We start from the raw sequence: 24227 nt of genomic DNA, 5'->3' as shown, positions 1-24227 counted from the left end.
GCCAAACCATAAAAGACATACCTTATTGTATGTAGATATAAATATTGCCCTAAAAGCTATAAATGAGTAACATTACAGATTAATAATTCACCCGAGAGTGAAATCTAATTATAGCCAGTATATTCCCACTATGAGAATACTAGTTCCATTAAGTGACTGTTTTCTAGATACAGATTTAGTGGCAATAACTGCAAAGCAATTTGAGAAAATGTACTTTTTCTGTTCTTTAAAGCAACACATTTTCAGTCCAGAATATCTGAATTTTAATTAATTAAAACATTTTGTTTAAAGTTGTTTAATGTCATAAACAGAACACAGATACTTTTTTCATGAGTCTGTGGGAACTCATGAACCCATATACACTTATATACATATATACATGCATAATTTCCATATTTCACATTAACTATACTAAAAACAAATTATTCAGTTTTTCAAGGCAATCAATAAACTATGTAAGATGGTGTTCAAAGCATGTACATTACTTAGCATTCAATATGATATTTTTCCTCTTTTACTTTAATTAAATTTATTTCTGTGTATGGTAGTCTTATAAACAATGTTGTTTGGTAAAAATTCCAACTATAATTGTAATGTTAAATAACTGTGGTGCATCACAAATATTCATGGGTCTTCATTGCTTAAAAGAGTTTGTTAATGAATTGTGTTATGTCCCCAACATAGTGCATGTTGGCTATTAGTAAAATGTATTGAATGTTATTTTCTTTTGATATATTTTTGTGAGTAATGTAATGGTTGTTAGAATGATTAATATAGATCCCATGTATTACTTAGCACAATTATTATGAAGAACCATTTAATTTCATGAATGAATAGGTGTGTAATATCCATAGATACTTGTATTAATACAAAATGTTGTCCTGTGATTTTACTATTTTGAATTTTTAAATTACTTTTTAGAAAATTTATCAAGAACAGGAAAATGGTTATCATTGGTGTGAATTTTTTAAAAAAAATCATATTTAGCATATATTGTCACTGTTTTGCAATCTTAGAATAACTTATTTAAAGGATAGGTTTTTATAAATGCAGTTTATTGGCTAGCAGATGCATCCTTTCAAAACTTCCCTTTTGTCACTGATACTTTGTTTTGCAAGTGTCTTCCAAATGTTCAGAGTTGCTTCCTGAACAAAACCATCTACTTTGATTTGAGGTGTAATTCCACAGTATATTCCAATTTATATAATGGTTTTCTAATCATACATCATTTTCTTACAGAATTATATCCAAAGTTACACTGTGTGAATTTAGAGATAATATTTTATTCTTTTATATAATGCCAACAAAATTCTACAGTATATGTAATGGGAAAAAAATCCAATGTTTTATCATTTGTTTAATGACTATTTTTTGTAATATTTGAAAAGGTTGAAAAAAAGCAATAAAATGTCATGCTTTTAAAGACTCGAGTTACTTTTTTAATATACACTTTACCTATACCAAAGATTCTTTTTAAAGAGGCATCTGGACTTTCTGGTTTTTCTATGAAGATGTTTCACCTTTCATCCAAGAAGCTTCTTCAGCTCTGACTGAGAATCTCCATAGACATTGTACATGTAGGATTAATATTTCTAATGAGGGGAGGACCCTTCAATATTACACCTTTTCTCTCCGGGCCTATTATTCTGAGAGTGAACAACAACTAGCAATTGGGTTTCCTTGCCACTCATCACTATAAACTAGTTTCTTCTTTCCACACCAGCCCTCTGGGAAACCAGAAAAGAATTGAAAAAGAATTCTCTTATTCTAGGCTTGACCAAGCACTGAAGAGAAACAAATGTTTAGGAATCAGTAGCTAGGTCAATATTTTAGCCAACCTGAGGAGGAAGCCGACCAGCCAGGACTGAAACAAATAAAAAACCTTATCAATAGAAAATAAGTTTCTGAGGAAAGATCTGACCATTAATATGAGTTTGCTAATGTAATGATCTCCCAAAGCAAGCTCAGAAATAGCAGGTCTTGTTTCACAACTTAAGTTGTTGTTATTCAGTTGTTGGACCCTATCTTGACTTTAGTTTTATTTATAGATCGTAAAGTATTAATCACAAAGGACTAGGTTTAGTTTTGATAGTTCAAATCAATAAAGAAGATATCTGGGTTCTGCTTGCTAATTTTTGGCCCATGGTCAAACATATATTCCTGCTACAAGAATTTTGGATTACATCTGGGATATTAATTTTTGCTTGGAGTCATATAGCCATTTATCTTTTTATGGAGAATACAATCTAAATACTTAAGGGGTTTATTTCAAATCCCACAATGTGTTCCCAACATTGTCTTACACCATAAGGCTGGCAAGACAAACACTGAAATTCATATCCCTCTTCAATTGGCTAAAGTTATTTTTTTCAGCTACAATGTTGCTGAATAAATGATTATCGTCAGTCTTTGGAATTCTGGCCACCACAGCATCCCGTATTCATATGATGATGATCTTGTTACTTGGCAACTGTCTTGTACTTACAAAGTTGCAGTATCCCACAGTCATGTAATTGCAATTTGCTACCTTCCCTGCCAGCTTCCCAAAAGCAAAGTCATTTGGCAGAATGGCAGACCAGAAGATGGATGGTGCAACAGGACAAGACTGGGAGATGGGCAATGTGTGGCATAAGTGAAAGAAAGTCAGGAAAACTTACCAGATTGACTTGCAATGTTCCCTGCTGGCTTCCTTATTGACTTTGCTTATGGGAAGCTGGCAGGGAAGGTTGCAAATGGCAATTGTGTGACCATTGAAGTAACCTTCATAAATGTGAGCCAGCTGTCAAGCTTCCAAAATGCAATCATATGCCATGTCAGTGCTAGAATGGTTGGAACTTCAAGGACTGGTTATAATTACCATTTGTTCAGTGCCATCACAACTTTGAACAGTTGCTGAACAAGTGGTTGACAAATACAGACTACATTTAAAGTGCCTAATTGCAATTAAAAATTGATAAGCAAAGTGAAATTATATAGGCTATTGTTCCTAGTAATGTTTCATTAGTAACACTAATCTGGAATGAATGTGTTCCATTACATTAACAGAGTCACAAAAATAATAAGTGGGACTGGTAGTAGAAAAAACGATTTGAATGATTGGCAGCTATTAGCTTGCAAATGCATACTATACAGAAAGTGTGAATTATCTTGTGCTTTGTTGAGAAGTTTGCCCAGTCCTCTAGCTTGAAGGGAGAAACTTAATTTCTGAAAACCCTGGTAAATGAGATTGATGGATATTTTTTTGTGGAAAAAAAATAGCAAAAGACCATCATTTCTACAATCATATTCCTGGAATAGAGACTCATCCTACAAAGGAATAGATTCCTAGAAAGAACTAATGCTCTCCTTCAAATATGTTGATAGGGATTCCTAGAGGTGAAGTTTATGTTTACTTGTACTGGTAATAGAAAAAAGAACATGACACCTATAAAACATATGGTGATTTACTTGTGTAATATAATAAATGTTCACACATGCATTACCTGCTATTTAGTACTGAAGAGAAATAAATGATGGTACTTCTCAGCATAAATAACAGGAAGAAATGAACTGTTTGACAAGAGATTAACAATTCTATCTAAAATGCTATTTGATTAAAGAGCTGGTCTGGCGATACATAAACAAAACTCAAAATTGTCAATATGTGGATGAGAGAGTGGAATACCGATAAAGACTTCATATTTTTAGGCATTTAGGAAAAATTTATGATAAGCTCTAAGCCTATAGTCTGTCCAATTTTAATTTAAAAAACTCCATATGGTGCCTTTCAAAGCAAAAGTTTTCAGAGTAGCTTTTTGTGTGTATGCCTTCAAGTCAGTTTTGATTCCTAGTAACTGCTTGAAGGACCACCTATAGTTTTCTTGGCAGGATTTTTGAAGCCGTTTATCATTGCTTATTTCCTGAGGCTGAAGAGAGTGACTGGCCCAAGTTCATCCAGCTTGCTTAATTCCTAAGGCGGAACTAGAACTCAAGGTCTCCATGAATAATTTTAATTACTTCATGTTATTTAATTTTAATTATTTGACCTCCACTAGGGGGTAAATTAAAAAACCAGTAATTAAAAATCTCCACTTTGGGAGTGCATGTGTGTTCTTCCTCAGAGCAACAGTGACAATATCATTGAGATTGTAAAAACCTTCCATCATACAAGACTATGGGAGCAAACAGAGAAGGATTTCAAATATCATCTAAAGGTTCAAAAAGAAACATACTAGAAGTCCCCTATAATGTTATGGCATTAAATTTAACATTAGAAGAGTCTAATAGTTTTTACACTGAATCTTCAGCGAAGGCAACAGTGCTTGGGAAATAATTCAGCAGAAACATTCTTAGCAGATGTGGATTTTTTTTTAACCAAACAGGAACTGAGTACTGTAGATAAGCCAGAAATATGTCCTAAAACAGGATATGCAGACAAAGTCAAAGAAACATTGCAAATATATGCCAGGAACAGTGGAAAAGGAGAATTCTCAGAGAAGCATCCATGACTGGAAAATATTGTTTAAGTTTGTAAAGGAATATACTTATGATCAAACAAACAAAAATTATGGTAATTATGTAGTTACCTACCAAGTACATCTACATTATATTAAAGTAACTAAAGTATCTTTATAATCCGTAAGGCATGACACAGATTTTGAGCACCCCTAATATTTGGAAATAGAAATTGTAAAATTTGACACACCATACGTTTATAAAGTAGGTGCTGGAGAGTGTACCTACTTCCTGGGCTTGCCCAATTACACGAAATATATAGACTAGTGTTTTTCAACCTTGGCAATCTTAAGATGTGTGGAGTGGACTTAACTCTCAGAATTCTCTAGCTTAAAGTTGCCAAGGTTGAAAACACTGATATAGATTTATTACCCAATTTTACTGCTTAGGAAGAGTATGATCACCTTCCCTTTCACAGTTTCCCTTCACTCGCGGTTTGTTTGACGTCACCGTTCTTACGCACACCAAAGGGCCGCTGTGCTAAAATCGTTCTTTTGGATTCTAACCGCGCGGCTTCTCTGTTGCTATGACAACAACGGTAGTGTTAGTCGTTGTCCCGGAACCTTCTCGGCTCTTTTATACGGAGCTTAATCATTGGTTCTAAAAAGCGACCTTTAAGGAAAAGGCGTATTTTCATTGGTTCCTGAGTTTGCGGATTTGATCGCTCGTCGGACTGGACCATTTTACTGTGTTTAAAATCAAACATTAGTCTAATTATTACTACAAAAATAAATAGTAAACAAGAGGTCTGCCACGGTGTGAGCATTGACACTCCAAGCAGGTGAGTGATAGAATGGCGGCCCCAAAATTGGGAGGAGAGACGTGAGGAGATATCGTGCTCGATCTCTCTGCCCCCCCCCCCCCCTTGAGATCAGCCTCTTATTTTGCGATTAGAAGGAAAGGCACGGAGATTGTGGAAAGCAACGCTGGCCGTTCTTCAAAATCCTTTTACGGCCTGAGGTTTAGCATCGGCGCGTGTGAGACCAATGTGGATATGCATGGACAGAGTATGTGGCTTTTCTTTTACTGAAAACCAGGAAAGCGTTGAGGCATCTTTAAAGAAGAGCTGACTTAACTGAGCTATAATAAAGTTCCGTGGAACCCATTCGGCCAAGTAAACAAGGCACATTGCCTCCTCCGTGGTTATAATGCAGATGGGCTCAGGTTAAGAAAGATAAACTTATACTGTGTATATAAATGAGGGCTTCAATTTAATACGTAAGAAGTACAATCTACATTTCTTCTTATCAAGATTTGTATTAAAAAATGGGGGGGGGGCGAGCTCCATTCTTTAAAGATTTCTCACCTATTTCTTTATAGGATACCTATAGTGTAGATTTGAGAAAACTCAAGATAACCAGTTAACCATATGTAGTATACATACATTTATAGTACTTTTATAAGTACTATAAAATAAATTTATTTGTGTTCTGCCTGTATTGTTTTTACAAATAAGATGGGGATGCAATGTGTTGCTAGAAAGCTGGATCTAGTTATTTCAGAAGTCAGCAAGGCAAAGGCAATTCAGTATTTGTTCGTTTGCTGGATGTCACCTACCTTACAGTGCAGTCTACAATACCTCATCTATTTCTATAAGTATATACACCATATCAGTAATCGACTTGGACTAATTTTAGGAGCTAAACAGGATCAACTAAACAAATGCCAAACAGGTGGTGAATGCCTTGAGAAAACCAAGACTGTTATAAAGGAAGTCAAATATAATGGAAGACAATAATATTTCTCTTCCATAACACTGCTAAGAAAACTAGATGGATACAACCATCAGAAGTCAAGCTTGACATTGAGAGTTCTCTGTCCCTGGGGAATGTCTGATTTAAATGCATGAATGGTTATGGATGAAAAAATGCAATTAGAGTAATAAAGTATTACTTTAGAACTCTATATGTGTGAATATATACTATCATTTTTCTGTTTATCATTCAAAAATACATTTTTATATTAAGGTGTATAAACGTTTTGGGACTTGCACATTTAAATTATCACTTCCTTATTTACAGAGTGAGGGGGAACTTTGTAGAATGTTGCCTACGGCCAATAGTTATGTATATCTCCTGCAGACTGTTGACTTTTTTCTGCAGAAATCAATAAAAGAAGATTTAACATTCAAACTACAAGATCTGCTCAACTAATTCTGTGCTCTCCACATCTGAATTCCTTGTGGGCTTGTTGCAACCCCTGCCATTCTACATTAGAAACCACTGCTCAAAATGGAGAGGTATCTTAAAATGAACTCGTAAAATGAAAGCATATACTGTATGTTGTAATATGTTGTAACTGTTGGATTGGGATCAAACAAACACAGGTTTTAGTCTGTATTTATATAGGGAAATATGCTCGGAGCATTTTAGCAGATGTTTTTCAACCCAGCATATCTCACAGAATTTCTGTTAATGGCAATTAATTTTAAAAAGTCTCCATGTGTGTTTTTTTCTACCTTTAAAGGAAAAGTATAATCTAAATCTTACAATAAATAAACAACCTGATGTACTACTTAAAATCCAAAGGTAAAATAAATTCCACTTAGATATGATTTCATGAGCTGATATTTTAGCATAGGTTTTATTATATATTACTTTTTCAACCAGCTGTTTCTTTTCCTCCAGTTGCTGAAATTATATTCCCATTGTTCTTCAAATGTCCACGAACCAATATTATTTTTTACATTTGTTTCCTCTAAGAATTAATTCTGATGCCTTGAGGGTATAAAATGCCTGATCAACTCAAGAAGGTGAAGACCAGAGAAAAGGCAGCAGATACTAAATCTCAAAGGTATAGTACTTTTCACTAAATGTCAGCAATATTTCCTGCATTTGTACCAGTAGTTAAATAAAGTAGTCTGAACATTGTGTTACATGGTTACTGTTTCTCTGGTCACCAAGTTTGACAGAAATAGCTGTGGTTGACAAGCCTATATAAATGTGGACAGAGATAGGAGATTATAGAAAGATGCATTAGAAAGTTCTTTTTCTACAGAACAGCATGGATAAAATTACATTTCATAATGATATGGTAATTATATATTGTTAACAAGTATATAATTTATTTCCTCCTAGGGATTATTCTGATCTTAAAAGGCTTCTGGCCTTTCTAAATGTCCAGTCTAGCAAGCAAAAGGTACTTCTCCAAATTGCTATAATTTGAATCAATGTTTTTAAAAAAGAAAATCTTGTACAGTGAGTTCCATGGTTTCAATATGCTTGTAAGTTCCTCTAATAAATGGAATGAATTGCATAGAATGAAGTCAGTGAGGTTTTCTAAATGCTTATGTTTTATAATGAATTATTTTGTGTTTTTTTGTGTTCTGTTTGCTTTTGTGCTGCTTTAGTATTTTGTTTGATCATAAGTAAAAGATTTTGAGAGTTTTAGATAATATCATTTCATGTCTGTCTTGGGTTTCAATGCTTCATATTTCTAGCCAGAGCAGTTTTCATTAAGAGTTTTGAAAATATGAGGTAGTATAAATTCCAAAAACACTGATTGAACTAGAATCGAATCCTAAGAGACAGTATTGCTTAGATTAGATTTAAATGGATTTGTGAAATAGATCCATTAGTGAAACAGAACCCTGTTGTAGATATTTGACATACCCACAAGGGATTACATAAAAGTACTGTCCTCAGTATTTCTACATATTTTCAGCTTTCTGTTCAGGAAGATCAACATGGGAAGCTCCGTCTCTTCTGTTTTATCACACTAAGGCTGGACTGATTGATAGGTAGATTGCTTTTTGGTTCAGTTCAAGGTGCTGGTAATGATCTATGGATTTCAACCCTATAGCGTAAGATTAAGTTATTTGAGGGAACACTTTTCTCGACTTACATCTATTCCATCCCATGAAATCTGACAGGAAGAGCAAGTTGTGGAATCTGATCACAAAGGATACTATTTGATGGGACCCAGGAGAAGAGCCTTTTCTGCCATACCATCTGCCTTTTAAAACATCATTTCCCCTGCGGTCAGATTGGCCCTGATCTTTGTAATCCTCTGGAAGGTCCTGAAAACATGGCTTTGCCATCTGGCCTAAGGTGGTCATGGAGCCTGCACAGTGGCTGTATTCCTGGTGAAATTGGATGCATGTCCCACAATTACATTTTTATTTTTTTTAATGGTTTTTGTTATGCTTTTGATTATTTTGTTGTGCGAGATGCACATAAATGTATGCTACATAAATGTATGAAATACTATACATAGATAAAGTCTAAAGGAAAGGCTGCAGCTTAGCTTCCACATTTTCAGGCTATTAGGCTCAGACTACCTAGCAAGAATTATCTAGAGTTCTACAGTGAGCAGGTTGTATGTTACTGTATAGTCTTTTGTCCTCCAGAGCTAATTGGCAGACTTCAAAGTAAAATTCTACATTGAAGTTTATTGAAGCTGCTCTCTTTGATCTTTGCTAAATGCTCTTAATTTATTGGCATTTTCCTCCAACAATCCAAATTGTGTGTTGTGTATTTCTGGTGTCTGTGTATAAAAATAATCTAAACAAATATCAGTGACTTAAATACAGGGGAATGATAATAATTGTATCAGTTATATATATTTAAGATATCATTATTACCATAATTGTTATGGAATTCCAGTGACAATCATTGATATTATTTTGGTTGTATTAAGTAATTTACTTAACAGTCAACCCTGTTTTGCATTTGCAGTTGCCAGCCCTTAACTTTGAAAATATTAATAATAATATGACCAAGTCTGAACAATATTCTAGCAACTCTTGCAAAGAGAAATATAGAGGTCAATGGGAAGAATCTGCTGAAGCTGTTGAACTGGAAAACTTCAGGTATAATGTATTGAAATTAATTGTTATTGTATTTGTATCCATTTACTTTCAATATTTTTTAACTTTATTCTCAAGCATTTATACAAACTTGAGAATGAGATTTCCAAAAGGTTTGGTTATAATTAAAGTACAGCATTGAATACATTAAAGAACTTTACAAAGTTTTCAGCAGCTTCCAGAAGTTATTGCTAACTTGGAATTGTTTTTATGACACAAGGGAAAAGTATTAAATACTAATAGTCATATGTATATGACTACTGTATAATTTTTATTTAATGAAGTCCAATTTAGCTTTTTTTTTTTTTGCCCTCTCACTATTTTTGGCACATTATTAGAAAGGCCAAGGGAGATTTTGGCCTGAAAAAGTTGTCCATTCCTATTCTAGAGCTTCTTAGAACAGTGATGTACTAAGTATTCTTATTCCTGATACTTGAATTTAAGGCATAACTGTTGTATTAATCTATTGATGCCTCACATATGGAAGGCAATGTAGAATTTCTATAGTTTTAAGTAATGTGAATATATATATATATATATATATATATATATATATATATATATATATATGAGAAAAATGATCTTGATTGAATGATATTTATTCTATTCTACAAATGGCACATTATGAATAAAAAGTGTCCCTGCCGCACTGCACAACAAGAAAAAAGAGATTTAATGCAGGTAGACATTGACTTACTACTAATCACTCAACCACCATTCAGATTTATAGCAGCCTCCCCCAAAGCTATTTATGACCTGTTTCCAGTTACAAATGGCCTCATGGTTATTTTCCGTTATCACAAACCACAGGAATGCTGCGTTGCCTCCCACTTAACTCCCCACATCATTCACAGTTGTCTTGAGAGGTCTTGAACCTGCTCTGCTTCCCTGATGTGGTCAGTGCAATGATACGGGCTTTTGGAGTGCTGTGCAGACCTAGTTAGGAAAGCAGAATGGATCACAATCTTGCTGGCCCATGTAGTGCAATCCCTGAAGTGACCACTATTTTCTGAATGACCACAATTCAATGCAGTCAGGCTGGAAAGGCAGCCATTTCGGGAACATTTCTATGTGGCCCAGGGACACAGAGATTTGTTCTGGTTTCCTAATGTAGTTTGTGCACCACAACAGAAAGCTATCAGATTCCAAATAACACTCCCAACAGAAATAAAACTCCAAGGCAGGCATTTTCCTTGCAGTTCCATTTTATTAGAGATGTCATATTGGCACATTTGGGAAAAGCCGAAACTGAAAGGCCCCGAGTTTTCCCTACTCAAAGTGAAGTCAAAGTCTCTTCCCCTGCACCCACATGTCCATCACATGGACCAATAAGGTCATCATCCCAACTGGAGTTGTTTCCCAGTTACGCCTCTCCAGGTACAGGTGAACGTCCTTGACTCCCAGGGAAAAGAATGTTGTTATGGCTATACATCTTACCCTGTCTCCATCCAACTCCCCTCCCATTTCCCACAGCATGCCCATCCACTGAAGATCAAGATCGCCTCCAGGGCTGACAAAAGTTTCAGAGCTTTCCGCAGCATTGCACAGATTGGCTTATGGAAACAGAATGAATTTGTTTGTTGTTGAACCGAAAGTGGCTACCTTTTTGACACAGCTGCATTGAATTGTGATGAGGGGATGAGGAGGACACCTAGGCCCTGCAGTGACTCAGTGGAGAGGAAGGCATGTGGGGACCTGGTGGGAAAACATCCACCAGGAACCAGAGGTGAAGCAGGTCAAAAGGCTGTGGTTGTGGTAGGAAGCAAAACATGAGGTGTCATGGGCTGGAGGAGACTTTGGGATGCCTTGTACAGGTCTGGGCCTGTGGCAGGCATCCAGGAGCCTTTCCCACCCATGACACACACCCTCCTCCACTTAACCACCCACAATTGTTTAACGACTGCATCTTGGAGAGCAGGAGTTGGTGGGGTAAGTAAAGACTCCATTATGACCATAAGTCGAGAATTACCTGTATTGCCTTTATTTGATAGTCAAGGGACTGGAGTTATTAGCAGACATAAGATTGACAGGAAAGCTGTGCATATTTCTGTAGCTGGCTAAATGGTATCTTGGGACAAATGGATGGTTTTATTACCAACCCTTAAATTGGTGAGGCCAGAGTCAGTCATATTTCAGGTGGTGAGGTGGCGCAGTGGTTAAATGCAGCACTGCAGGCTACTTCAGCTGACTGCAGTTCTGCTGTTCAAATCTCACCGGCTCAGGGTTGACTCAGCCTTCCATCCTTCCGAGGTGGGTAAAATGAGGACCCGGATTGTTGGGGGCAATATACTGACTCTGTAAACCGCTTAGAGAGGGCTGAAAGCCCTATGAAGCGGTATATAAGTCTAACTGCTATTGCTATTGCTATTTTCCAATAGGCATATATGACAGTTCCTACAGTACACAGCATTAAAGATAGTTGCAATATTGAAGGAAGAGGGAGTGACACTGCTGTTGTTTCCCCTGAGACTAAGCAATGAGTCCATACCTGACCTGCAATATGATTGTAAGGTGTTTTACTTCAGGTATTGGTTGGAGTGGACTATATATTTTCTGTAATTGATATTTTTATAATGCTTTTCGTACTCTGATTTGAACCTTTTGCGATATCAGGTTTGCCTTTTGTGTCTTTAGTATGAATTACAAGAATGAAAGAAATTTTAGTCAACATCCACAGCACAAGTTATTTCAAGATATCTTTGTAGCTTTGGTTAAAAACCGGCTTATTTGCAGGTAAGAAATATAGACTATATGTATACTTGTTAAAGACAAGTATTTGTCTGAAAAATTGAAGAGGTTTTGGGTTTTTAAAATATATAAATTTATATAATTAGATACACCATTGATTCTGTGGTATTTGTCTACCGTATAGGCATGTCTATATATGGGTACTCATATGTTAGTAATTAATTGGAACAGGTTGATAGAGGACTGTAGCATAAATAGTTAGAAATAATAATTTATAGATATTTGATAGTAAAACTTCATTTTAATATTTATTCATTCTTGAATTGCATTATGTTTTGATTTTCAGTAATGAAAGGAAGTCATGTTACTAAGTTTTATGAGAGGTTTTGCTCTTCTTTATTTGACCAGTTTCTAGATAGCTCCAAGAAGGTTGCAGTGTATTTATTTATTTATTAAATTCTGTGTTGCTCATTTTATTTACATCTGAAAAGAAAGATAAATATAGAAACAATTAGAATTCAACATGTTGCATATGAGCTAAGACCAAAGAGAAAGACAAAATGAAGGTGAGGTTTTCGTTTTATTCTGACAACCATCTCCAGCAAGAAAAGCCCCCGATCAGAGTCCCAAAGTAACCAGCAAAACTAATTTTTTTTAGGCCCTTTCGGAACCCCAGAGGAGTGGGAGTAGATCTTACCTCAGATGGTGTTCCGCAGTGCAGAAGCCACAACGGACAAGGCTCTTCTAGTTGACCTCACCAGATGAAATTCTTTAATAGATGTGGTTCACAATAAGCCCCTTCCCATGTGGGGCAAGATAATTCTATTGGGCAAGATAGCTGTTCAGATAACCTAGACCCATGCAATAAGGGTCTTTAAAGATGATGATCAATACTTTGAATTTGATCTAAAACCAGACAGATAATCAATGCAGAGGGAACAACAATGGTGTTATATGTCACCTTAGGGAACTCCAGAACTGACCACACCATTGCATTTTGCACCAGCTGTAGCTTCTGAATACTGTGAATACTCTTCAAGGGTAGAGGGCATTGCAGCAATCCAACTGAGAGATGATTAGATAAGAATGACTGTGTTCAGGCTTCATGATCAGATAGCACAATTGGCACACATTGCAAAATTGCATAAAAGCCCTCCTAAATCAGAATTATCCTCTGCTCTTCAAGCAAGAGTTAGATAATCCTCAAATTTCTAGCCAGGTCTTTCCTGGGGTAGTGCAACCCCATTCAGAACTAAAGATGATCAACAACTAGATGTTGAGATTTCCCGCCATCATAGCAACTCCATCTTAACTAAGATTCAAATGAAAGTTCTTGTTCCCCATCCAGACTCTCACAGCCTAGTACTGCAAAGGAGCAGGCACAATATCACTTTGATGACCAGAGATGTAGATGTAGAGCTGAGTTTCATCTAAATACTGATGGTACCTCTTCCCATGGTATTGGATGATCTCACCCAATAGTTTCAAGTAGATGTTTGAAAAAGCCATATTCCATGATAAACTTTTTTTGCAGAACTGTTTGGCAAAATTCAATGATTTGGGAAATAAAAACCAAGAATGCTAACACTCATTTTGATCCTACACTTGCTGCTATTCGCAGTACCACGTTTGTTTTTTACTAGATTATTTTTAGAAATTGACTTGATGGCCAGCATAACGTTGAACTGTCATTTTAATCACAGCTATTTCTGAGATGGAATGAGTGAGAGGAAAATAAATTGAAATGTGTCTTACAGTCATATAGTTAGCTATTTGCATTTTAAAGGTGTTAAATTAAAACGTAAAAATAATTACTTGCAAAAAAATAAAAATGAGGAATTTTTTTCACATAAGGTAAGTTCAAACATAGTCCACTTTTGCTTTTTTCTTGAGTGTTGAAGCTATTGAAATCTTGATTTAATGGTGGATGGAGAAGTGGCAGGTATAAAATATCTGTTACTCTCAAATGTCTTGTCACATTCAAAGTGTGTTTTCTGCAGTGATTTATTTATTTGCATAATGACGTTATTATGATGCAGTTTGCATGCTATCAAGAGATTAAAATTGTACTATCCCTTAGTCTTCATCTTGCTATTATTGATCTATATACCTACTTCCCATTTTTTTTTCTGTCAATCTTTTAGTGGCTATCTATTCATCCCACTTATTCCTTCCCAGAAATATATAAAACGTTGAGTTAATGGACTTTGTCCATTATTTGGTATAGTATATTTGGATTCAATTTTGCACTTGCTATCAAGCTTTGGCAGATGCCTAAATTAATAATGATTCGTTTCCAAGGACAATTCTCAAAAAGTTCTATTTAGTAAGTTTTATTGAGATGAATTTATTGAACAGTGAATTAATGCTCAATTTAGAATCAACATATTTCGTATTGATTTGGATGAAGGTTTCCTGCATCACTCTGATTCAAAAACTTAGGATCCACTGCAGAGAAAATGTCTCTTTTCATCAGAAGTGTTTTTATATAAAGGTTGCTTGAGCTCATTAAACTGAGGTCTATAAGCTTGACATTTTATTGTTATTTAAAGACTCAGTCTGTGTTGCTGTTAATAGAGCTGATTTGTAATGTAAAAGCAATAAAATTGTTGGTTTGTTTTAATTTTGTTCTAAATTTATACTATAGTAAACAGCATATAGTTTAATTAAAAATAAGTGTAATAATTGGGAATAAGTTATTTGTATGGATCCAATCCCACAGATTAGGCCTCCTCCGAATTCCATCTACTGGCCAATGCCGACTGGCGACCACCCGGAGGAGGGCCTTCTCTGTGGCTGCTCCAGCCCTTTGGAACGAGCTCCCCGTGGAGATTCGGACCCTTACCACCCTCCAGGCCTTCCGCAAAGCCCTTAAAACCTGGCTGTTCCGACAGGCCTGGGGCTAATGAGTTTTTTTGTCCCCCCTCGAATGGTATGGTTGTTGAGTGTTTTAAATTGTGGTATTGTTTTGTTCGTGTTCTTTTTTCTTATTTGTAAACCCCCCCCCCCCCCTGATTTGGTTGTGAGCTGCCCTGAGTCCCCTTCGGGGAATAGGGCAGCATAGAAATATAATCAACTCAACTCAACTCAACTCAGTTTATGAGATGCTATTTTCTTGTTTGTAATTGTCTGACTATTAGTTATAAAAATATGAAGTTGTATAATCAGAATATATTGGCCTAGAGTTACTAATATGTGGTATTATTTTTTATTTATTGCAGGGAATGGGCTAACCGAGCTTCATCTGTCCATTTTCTAAGAATTTTAATTTGTATAAGATTATTAATGAGAGATCCATGCTATCAGGTTAGCTTGCCTTTAGTTTACCTCTTAAAACAATCAGCATTAAATTCTGTAACACAAGTGTAACTACTGGTTAATTATTAATGCAAGTCAGTGGCTTTTCTAGTAGTTCCTTATGTCATTTGTCCAATCTAGTAAATTATATTATGATTATTATCATGGTAATTTGGAATGATTTGGTGAGTGCATTTTCAGTTTGTCAGCATTGTTCTAAATCTATAAATAATTTAAAGCAACTTATTATTTTCACTGTTGCAGTAAGGTACATGTCCATAAAAAAGAGCTCTTTTTTGTTACATTGAATTAATTGAATAAAGCATTAAAAACATTTTAGCGCTTTATTCAATAAATAAATAACAATTAATTCAGCAAAGCAGTTAATATAGCAAAGCAGTAAAAGAGCAGCAGTATGATTTTTAATTCTGCTAAATTGATCTAAACGCGTGTCAAGCTTGATTTCATTGAGGGCGCATCAGGGTTATGTTTGACCTCGGGGAGGTGGGGGGAATGGGTGTAGCCAGCTCAACATCATTTGTGTTGGGGGTGTGGTACGCTCTACCATAGAAAATGGGCATCACGAGTTCCATTTTCGGCTGTGAAGGCTTCCTGCATTTCTCTGCCAGTGAAAATGGAGCTTGGGAGAGCTATGTGCAGCCCTCCCAAACTCTGTTTTCACTGACAGAGGCACCATGGGCTGGTCCTTAACTGTTTCAAGAGTCTAGATCTAAGCACCACACAGGCTGAATTTGGCCCGCAGGTTTAGACACCCCTGGTCTAAACCAATTTTTTGTTTGCCAACATACATTCAAATGCAGAGCCCTAAAACCAATAATCAAGGCTTATTGTAGTAATTATTTAAAATGTGAACTATAGGAATTCCTTCCAGAAAATAATGAGAGGGAATGTGTGTGTGTGTGTGTGTGTGTGTGTGTGTGTGTGTGTGTGTGTGTGTGCGCGTGCATGCATGCATGCATGCATGCTGGTCTTGTTGTATTCGGGTCTTTTCCTGTGTAAGATTGAGCTTGTCTTGGCAACGTTTCAGTGAGGTCTCACTCGCCATCTTCAGGCTGGGTTTTGGGCTTAAAGTGTAATAAGAGCTGCTGTCTTTCTATAAAACATGGTGGGTGGGTGTGGAGTGCTGGCTTTGTTTCAGTAAGTGGAATGATTGGTTGTGTGGTTGTATCATGATTGGTAGATTGGTGCTGATTGGTGCTGGCTGTGAGTCTATTGTTTTGTATTGTAACAGCCTGGGTGGTGGGTGGGGCTCGTTTGTTGACTACGGCTGGTTTCCAGATGTCTGGTAGGTGGGCGGTATCGTCACGTTTATTCATGTTGTGGAGATGTTTCTCTATTTCGATAGCTTCCATAATTATTCTCTTGTTGAAGTGTTCTGTTTTGGAGATTAACCTGGTGCCTTCAAATTTTTAAAGGAACCAGGTTAATCTCCAAAACAGAACACTATATTCCTAATTGGCAAACTTCAAGTTACTTCCCCTCTCTTCTCCTGTTACCATATCCAAGAAAGAATTGTTTGATGTATATCAGTTATGTTATCATAGAAATTCATAAAGCTGAGTACCAAGCACTTCAAGGTTGCTTCAATCAGCACATGTTTCTGCCTTGCTAATATGCTCCTCCAAGAATGCATTTCCTCATACAAGCAATTCTTAGAAAATTTATTTACTTATCTCTAAAAACATGGGAGTGTTATTAGGTAGCATACAACCTAATAACATTAGTATACTGATGACACCCAGTTATATGTGTGTGTGTGTGTGTGTGTGTGTGTGTGTATGTATATAAATAACTGGGTGTCATCAGTATACTAATGATATTTTGTCCAATGGTAACGCATGATCACATCTGTTTGATGTAAATATTAAAAAGGTGCAGACAAGCATCAAGCCCTGCAGCACCCCACAAAGCAGGGGATATCAGTTAGATCTCTTGCTTCATATCAATAACAATTAAGATCACCCACAGAGGAAGGAGATGAACTTAGTACAGACACCCCAATTCCCTAAGTCATTCAAAAGATACTGTGGACAATGCTCGCCCCCAGATGAGTTTACAGATTACTAAAGGTAAAAGAAATAACAATAATCAAAGTATGCAAATTAAAACAGTGTCTGACAGACACTTGCCTGAATGATTTATTGTTAAGAGGAGCATATAACAGGATTTCATACATGGATTTCAGTAAGACATTTTACAAAGTGGACCACAATCTATTTCTTGATAAGCTAGAAAAATATGGGATAGATAGCATCACCACCAGAAGGATTTGTAACTAACTGACGAACCACGTTCAATAAGCAATGCTTAATGGAATTACTGTATTTTTCAGACTATAAGACTCAGTGGACTGTAAGATGGACCTAAATTTACAGGAGGAAAGCAAGAAAGAAATAGTTTTTAGCCTCTCTGTGTTACATTTTCTCCCATTTCACTAAAAATGGGCCTGTTTTCACCAAAAACTCACTCATTTTGTGGCCTTCTGGGACCCTGGGAGGGTGAAACAGAGGACTTGGGAGCCCAAAAATGATCCCTTTTTGGAAAAAAATGGGCCATGTGGACTACTGCAGAGTGCTTCTGGGGGCCTGGATGGGTGAAAATGCGACGCTCAGAGGGTTCAGGAGGCCAATAATGCCTGTATTCATTATATAAGATGCACCTGAATTTTCACCCACTTTTAGGGAGGAATAAAGGTGCGTCTTATACTCCAAAAATACAGCACATCTAAATAGAGGGAAATAAGCAGGGGGGTATTCCAAGGTTCTGATTTAGACCCAATACTTCAATATCTTCATAAATGATTTATATGAGGGAATAGAAGGAGAGCTCATCGAATTTGCAGATGACGCCAAATTGGCAGGAATAGCCAAACTCCAGAAGATAGGCCCAAGATCCAGATTGATCTTGACAGACTTGAACACAGATCCTATCTAACAAAATCCAATGTTGAGTAAAGGAAGATTTTGCACTTATGGAAAAAAAACCAAATTCACGGTTTCCAAAGCATCAGAAGGCAAGACAAGAAACAATGGATGGAAACTAAAAGTAGAGAACCAAACTATCATTGTCATCCTGACAATGAGAACTATCAACCAGTGGCTTGCCTACAGAAGTTATGGAGGTTCCATCACCAGAGGCTTTTAAGAAGAGAATGGACATCCATTTGTCCAAAATGGTGTAGGGTCTCTGCAGAGCAGGAGTTTGGACTAGAAGAGCTAAAGAACCCCTTCCAACTATGATGATGGTGGTGATGATGTAGAAGAAGAATTATGTGAAATAGTTCAAGATTCTAAAAACCAGATCAATCCAAAGGTCATAATTTCAAGGCAGAATCCATACAAATGCCATAAAGAGCCATAGATGAGTTGGATGTTTTCCTGCAGGATTCCCTCTTAAATTAGGCTACAACCAACTGTTACTGTCAAGATATGTACTGTTTTCTTGGCAAGACACCTGATGGAATGTCTCTGCTTTTCTCTTCCCTGCACTCACTGGGTGCACTCACTGGCTTGAACCTATATCATTGTTATTTCACTGATCTTTGGCTTTGCATCTTGTGATGCTCACACTCTACAGGTTATGCTGGAGTGACTTCTTCAAAGTCAAACTCAGTGTCTGAGTCATGACCCATGACAAAACCCAAGAATACAGAACAGTCACTTGACATTACAGAGCCATCTAGCTTATTCATCATGGGATCTCCAAAGCTGATGAAAAATGTTTTAGTTTTAGGAACTTTTCAGAGGTCAAGCAGGAATGAGATCAATCTCATCTCAGAGGAAATGATATTCCAGAGGGCAGGGGCCATAGCAGTACAGGCATGCTGTCTGGGTCCTGCCAGATGGAACTCCTTAGTAGGCAGGACATACATACCCTTCCTGTTAAATTTAATGAAATAGTAAATAGTATAATTGGAAATACATTTGACATACTTACCTTTGTTTTTTCTTCTTTAGGAAGTTCTTCACAGTCTGGGTGGAATTGACAGTTTAGCACAGGTACCATTCTAAAATAAATAATTGTATTTTATATGTAGTCTTCAAAAGAGATGCCCCATGGTAAGATAGATGGCAAATTAATTTAAACAAACAAACAAAATAGTCTGTTTTCAGGGGCTCACTAAACAAAGGCTGTTCATCTTTTGAGATAATAAAAAAGATTGAGATGAGCAAAGGTAAGAATATTTATGAAATCTAAATCTAGCCTTGGGAATGGAAAAGAGATAAATGAATTGTTAAAGGAGAATTTAGTTTGGTATAAAATGTACAATTGCAAGAAAAAGTATGTGTACCCCTTGGGATTACGTGGAGTTTTGCATGAATTGGTCATAAAATGTGCTCTGAACTTCATCTAAGACACAACAATAGAAAAACACAGTCTGCTGAAAATACCGTATATACTCGAGTATAGGCCGACCCGAATATAAGCCGAGGCACCTAATTTTACCACAAAAAACTGGAAAAGTTATTGACTCGAGTATAAGCCTAGGGTGGGAAATGCAGCAGCTACCGGTAAATTTCAAAAATAAAAATAGATACCAATAATGTTTTTGAATATTTATTTCAAAGAAAAACAGTAAACTAGCGGTGTATTCAATGAAATACTTCACTCACCTCATGATGCTGATGTCCCGCTGTGATGCTGATGTCCCGTGCAGCCGCGGGAGCGATGTCCCGCCTCCTATGACACACGGCACAGTGATTCCTATCATTGGATCACTGTACCAGAGGAGGTGGGACATCGCTATGTGGCTGCTTGCCATAACAAGGAGGAGGTGGGACATCGTTGCAGAGCGGCAGGAGGGGGAGGAAGGGGAATTGTAAGACAGCCCTGCATTACATTAGAACGTGAGGAGGGGGGATGGTGCGGTGCGCGCTGCGCGGCAAACTGACACAGAGGGAGGGGAAACTCACAGGGGCACTGGGCCATTCACGAGTGTCACCCAGCGGCATGGCCCCTCCCCTTTTTCTCCTCCATTTCGGGCAAATTTTTCACTGACTCGAGTATAAGCCGAGGCGGCTTTTTTCAGCCCAAAAAGTGGGCTGAAAAACTAGGCTTATACTCGAGTATATACAGTAATACTACACAAACATTAGATGTTTCCATGGTTTAATTGCACATAACATGTAAACATTCACAGTGCAGGGAGGAAAAAGTATGTGAGTCCCTAGCCTAATGACTTCTCCAAAAGCTAATTGGAGCCAGGAGTGAGCCAACCTTGACTCCCAATCAGTGTGATGATATTGGATGTGTTGCTGACAGCTGTTCTGCCCTTTAAAAACACACACCTATTTTGGGTTTACTGGTTTCAAGAAGCACTGTCTGATGTGAATCACGCCTCGCAGAAAAGAGCTCTCAGACGACCTACGATCAAGAATTGTTGACTTGCATGAAGCTGGAAAGAGTTACAAAAGTATCTCCAAAAGCCGTGATGTTCATGTGTCCATGGTAAGACAGACTGTCTACAAATGGAGAAAGTTTAGTACTCTTGCTACTCTCCCTAGGTGTGGTTGTCCTGTAAAAATGACTGCAAGAGCACAGCGCAGAATGCTTCATGAGGTAAAGAAGAATCCTAGAGTGTCAGCTAAAGACCTCTGGCACATGCTAACATTTTTGTTGACACATCTACAATAAGGACAACATTAAACAAGAATGGAGTACATGGAAGGACACCACGGAGGAAGCCATTGCTGTCCAAAAAAAAACATGCTGCAATACGTTTGAAGTTTGTAAAAGAGCACCTGGATGTTCCACAGTACTACTGGCAAAATATACTGTGGACAGATGAAATCAAAATTGAGTTGTTTGAGAAAAACACACAACACTATGCGTGGATTAAAAAAGGCACAGCACACCAACATCAAAACCTCATCCTCACTGTAAAACATAGCCGAGGGAGCATCATGGTTTGGGGCTGCTTTTCTGCCTCAGGGCTTGGACGGATTGTTGTCATTGATGGGAAAATGAATTCCAGAGTTTATCAAGACATTTTGCAGGAAAACGTACGACAATCTGTCTGCCAACTGAAGCTCCGCAGAGGATGGGTGATGCAAAATGGCTTCAACAGCACAGAATACGCCCTCTGGAGTGGCCCAGTCAAAGTCCTGACCTCAACCCGATTGAAATACTGTGGCATGACCTTAAGAGAGCGATTCACACCAGACATCCCAAGAATATTGCTACACTGAAACAGTTTTGTGAAGAGGAGTGGTCCAAAATTACTCCAGATCCTTGTGCAGGTCTGATCTACAACTACAGGAAACATTGGTTGAGGTTATTGCTGCCAAAGGAGGGTCAACCAGTTATTAAGTCCAACAGTTCACATACTTTTTCCTCCCTGCACTGTGAATGTTTACATGTTATGTGCAATTAAACCATGCAACATCTAATGTTTGTGTAGTATTATTTTCAGCAGACTGTGTTTTTCTATTGTTGTGACTTAGATGAAGTTCAGAGCACATTTTATGACCAATTCATGCAAAACTCCACGTAATCCCAAGGGGTTCACATACTTTTTCTTGCAACTGTAGTAGAGAAAAATTCTGAAAGGCTTTCAAGATTCTGTTACGATACCCAGCAATTATAAATAAACTTTTCTGAAATCCTGCTGTTCCTCTTTTTTTGGACCTCATCTACCTTAAAGGACTACCATCAAACTGGAAAACCTCTGAGTTATTTTTTATGAAACTCCTTTAATTATTTGTTCATCTCTCTTCTTTTCCCAGGGCTATATCCCATTAAAGAATCAACGAGAAATTTAAAAAATGCCAAATCATCCAAAGGGTCAAAATGCTTAATTTCTGTTACATACTTTGCTATTATTTGGTATGATATAAGTTAGTTGTCATCAATGTTCCTTCTAAGCTGCGCGCCTGCGTGGCCGCACACATAACAAGAAAACACCGTGCATAAGTTTCAAACTGCAGCGCAGTGTTTCTTTAAATGTGACTGAAAATATCCCCCCTCCCTCCCTTCTCTCTCTGCACTGAACTCTCTTCTCCATATGGTGATTGGTGAAATCAAGGAAGACTCTGCCCAGAGACCGATGGTGCTGCAGAAGGGAGAATTCCCATTGGCCCTATGGGGCTTTGTCGGTTCCTGGGAAAACGTGATTCGCTGGTTGTAACCTGCATTTCTCTGCACATCCAGGGGTTTCTCAGGCATTGCATCGTCTGAAGCTCCGTTCTGGACTGGGCAGTCTTTCTGCATTCCCTTTGCTTCAGGGAGAGAGGGAACCAGCGTGGAATTGGACTGCCTGAGCCAAAGGGGTCCACAGGATCTTGAGACTTGATTTTTGAGCAGTACCAATCCTTTCCACTCTTTCCTTTTCCTTTCTGTCTTCTATCTTCCTTTTCTATTTTCTTTCCTTTCTCTTTTCCTTTCCTTTCTCTTTTCCTTTCCTTTCTCTTTTCCTTTCCTTTCTCTTTTCCTTTCCTTTCTCTTTTCCTTTCCTTTCTCTTTTCCTTTCTCTTTTCCTTTCCTTTTCCATTTCCTTTCTCTTTTCCTTTCCTTTCTCTTTTCCTTTCCTTTTTTCTTTCCCATTTCCTTTCCTTTTTCCTTTCTCTTTTCTTTTCCTTTCTCTTTTCCTTTCCTTCTTTTCCATTTCCTTTCCTTTCTCCTTTCCTTTCCTTTCTCTTTTCCTTTCCTTTCTCTTTTCTTTTTCTTATTTCCTTTTCCCTTTTTTCCTTTCCCTTCCCTTCCCCTCTCTTCTTCATCCTTTCCTTTCTTCTTTCCAATTTCCTTTCCTTTTTCCTTTCCTTCTTTTCCATTTCCTTTCCTTTTCCTTTTCCTTTCTTCTTTCCCATTTCCTTTCCTTTTTCCTTTCTTTCTTTTCCATTTCCTTTCCTTTTTCCTTTCCTTTTCTTCTTTCCCATTTCCTTTCCTTTCCCTCCCCCTCCCCTTCCTTCCTTCCTGGAGGTCTGAGGGAGAGGGAGGGGACCCTTTTCCTCCTTGCCCCACTCCCCAACATCTGCTCTGATGGCAATTATGGCTAAAAAAAAAATCAAGTGCTCAGGCATGAAAATGCGCTGCTCAAACACTATACTTTTCCCCACACACTGAAAAAAAATTGAAGGGAACATTGGTTGTCATAGTTCCAAACCAAGCCAGCAAAACAAGGTGCGCTGTCTCTGATGTTGACATTAGTATTAATTTGTAGTTAGTAAATGAGTTTAAACATGCTTGAGATAAACAAAATCATCATCCAGAAAAAAAAAAATCTTCAGATTTATTTTGGAAGCTTCGAGGTATTTTTTTGGGGGGGGGGAGGTTTAAAGGATTAACCAATGATATCACTGTTGCCCAGGGGACACCCAGATGGGGGCTCATTCATGTCCCCATTAATGAGGCCTCAGAATTGGTACTTATTTATTTATTCAGCATTTGCACACTTTTGAAATGCTAGGTTTGCAGGAGCTGGAACAAATGATGGGAGCTCATCCCACTACACAGCAGCATTTGGGTTTTGAATGCAGGCTTGCAGATTGTCAACTAGCGTTCTAACTGCATAAGCCATTTCTTTAATAACTAAATAAATTAAAAAGAAAAAAAAACAAAGGGCAGACTTGATGGGTCACTAGGTCTTTTTTTGTCATCAGTTTTCTATATATATATCTATATCTATCTATCTATATCTATCTATCTATCTATCTATCTATCTATCTATCTATCTATCTATCTATCTATCTATCTAGGCAACAAAAGGCAACAGTAAAAATATTGGGTTTCTGTCTGGATGGTCTCTTGTGACGAGCTGATGGACAGAGAATGGAAGTAGTGAACTTCCATATTTGGGCATACCAGGGGTTGTGACTTTAAATATATACCTTTCTCCCTGGCTCAGCTGATGAGAAGAAACTTGTGGCTTAATGGCTAACACATCTGCCTAAGATGCAATACAGCACAGGTTCTAATCCCAGTA

At 37.4% G+C, this 24227-nt stretch overlaps 1 protein-coding gene across 8 annotated transcripts in view; it reads left to right on the top strand.

Annotated features, from left to right (window-relative positions):
• Positions 1 to 5155: 5155 nt before the first annotated feature.
• Positions 5156 to 24227, top strand: part of NEK10 (NIMA related kinase 10) — a 194449-nt gene continuing 175377 nt past the window's right edge. For 7 of the 8 annotated variants that reach the window (XR_004256903.1, XM_032235689.1, XM_032235691.1 and 4 more), the window contains exons 1-8: positions 5156 to 5275; positions 6597 to 6733; positions 7197 to 7287; positions 7572 to 7632; positions 9171 to 9304; positions 11936 to 12034; positions 15211 to 15295; positions 19264 to 19305. Coding sequence is in view for 7 of the 8 variants with exons in the window: in XM_032235689.1 (XP_032091580.1) it covers positions 7226 to 7287; positions 7572 to 7632; positions 9171 to 9304; positions 11936 to 12034; positions 15211 to 15295; positions 19264 to 19305 (483 nt within the window). In the remaining variant the exon portion in view is untranslated. Of the gene's footprint in view, positions 5276 to 5376; positions 5502 to 6596; positions 6734 to 7196; positions 7288 to 7571; positions 7633 to 9170; positions 9305 to 11935; positions 12035 to 15210; positions 15296 to 19263; positions 19306 to 24227 lie in introns of those variants that run through there. The other variant, XM_032235688.1, reaches the window with a different exon arrangement.

The sequence above is a fragment of the Thamnophis elegans genome, chromosome Z (assembly GCF_009769535.1).
Source record: "Thamnophis elegans isolate rThaEle1 chromosome Z, rThaEle1.pri, whole genome shotgun sequence".
Classification (NCBI taxonomy): domain Eukaryota; kingdom Metazoa; phylum Chordata; class Lepidosauria; order Squamata; family Colubridae; genus Thamnophis; species Thamnophis elegans.
Note: the sequence above shows the minus strand (reverse complement) of the source record. Positions and strands in the feature narration are given on the sequence as shown.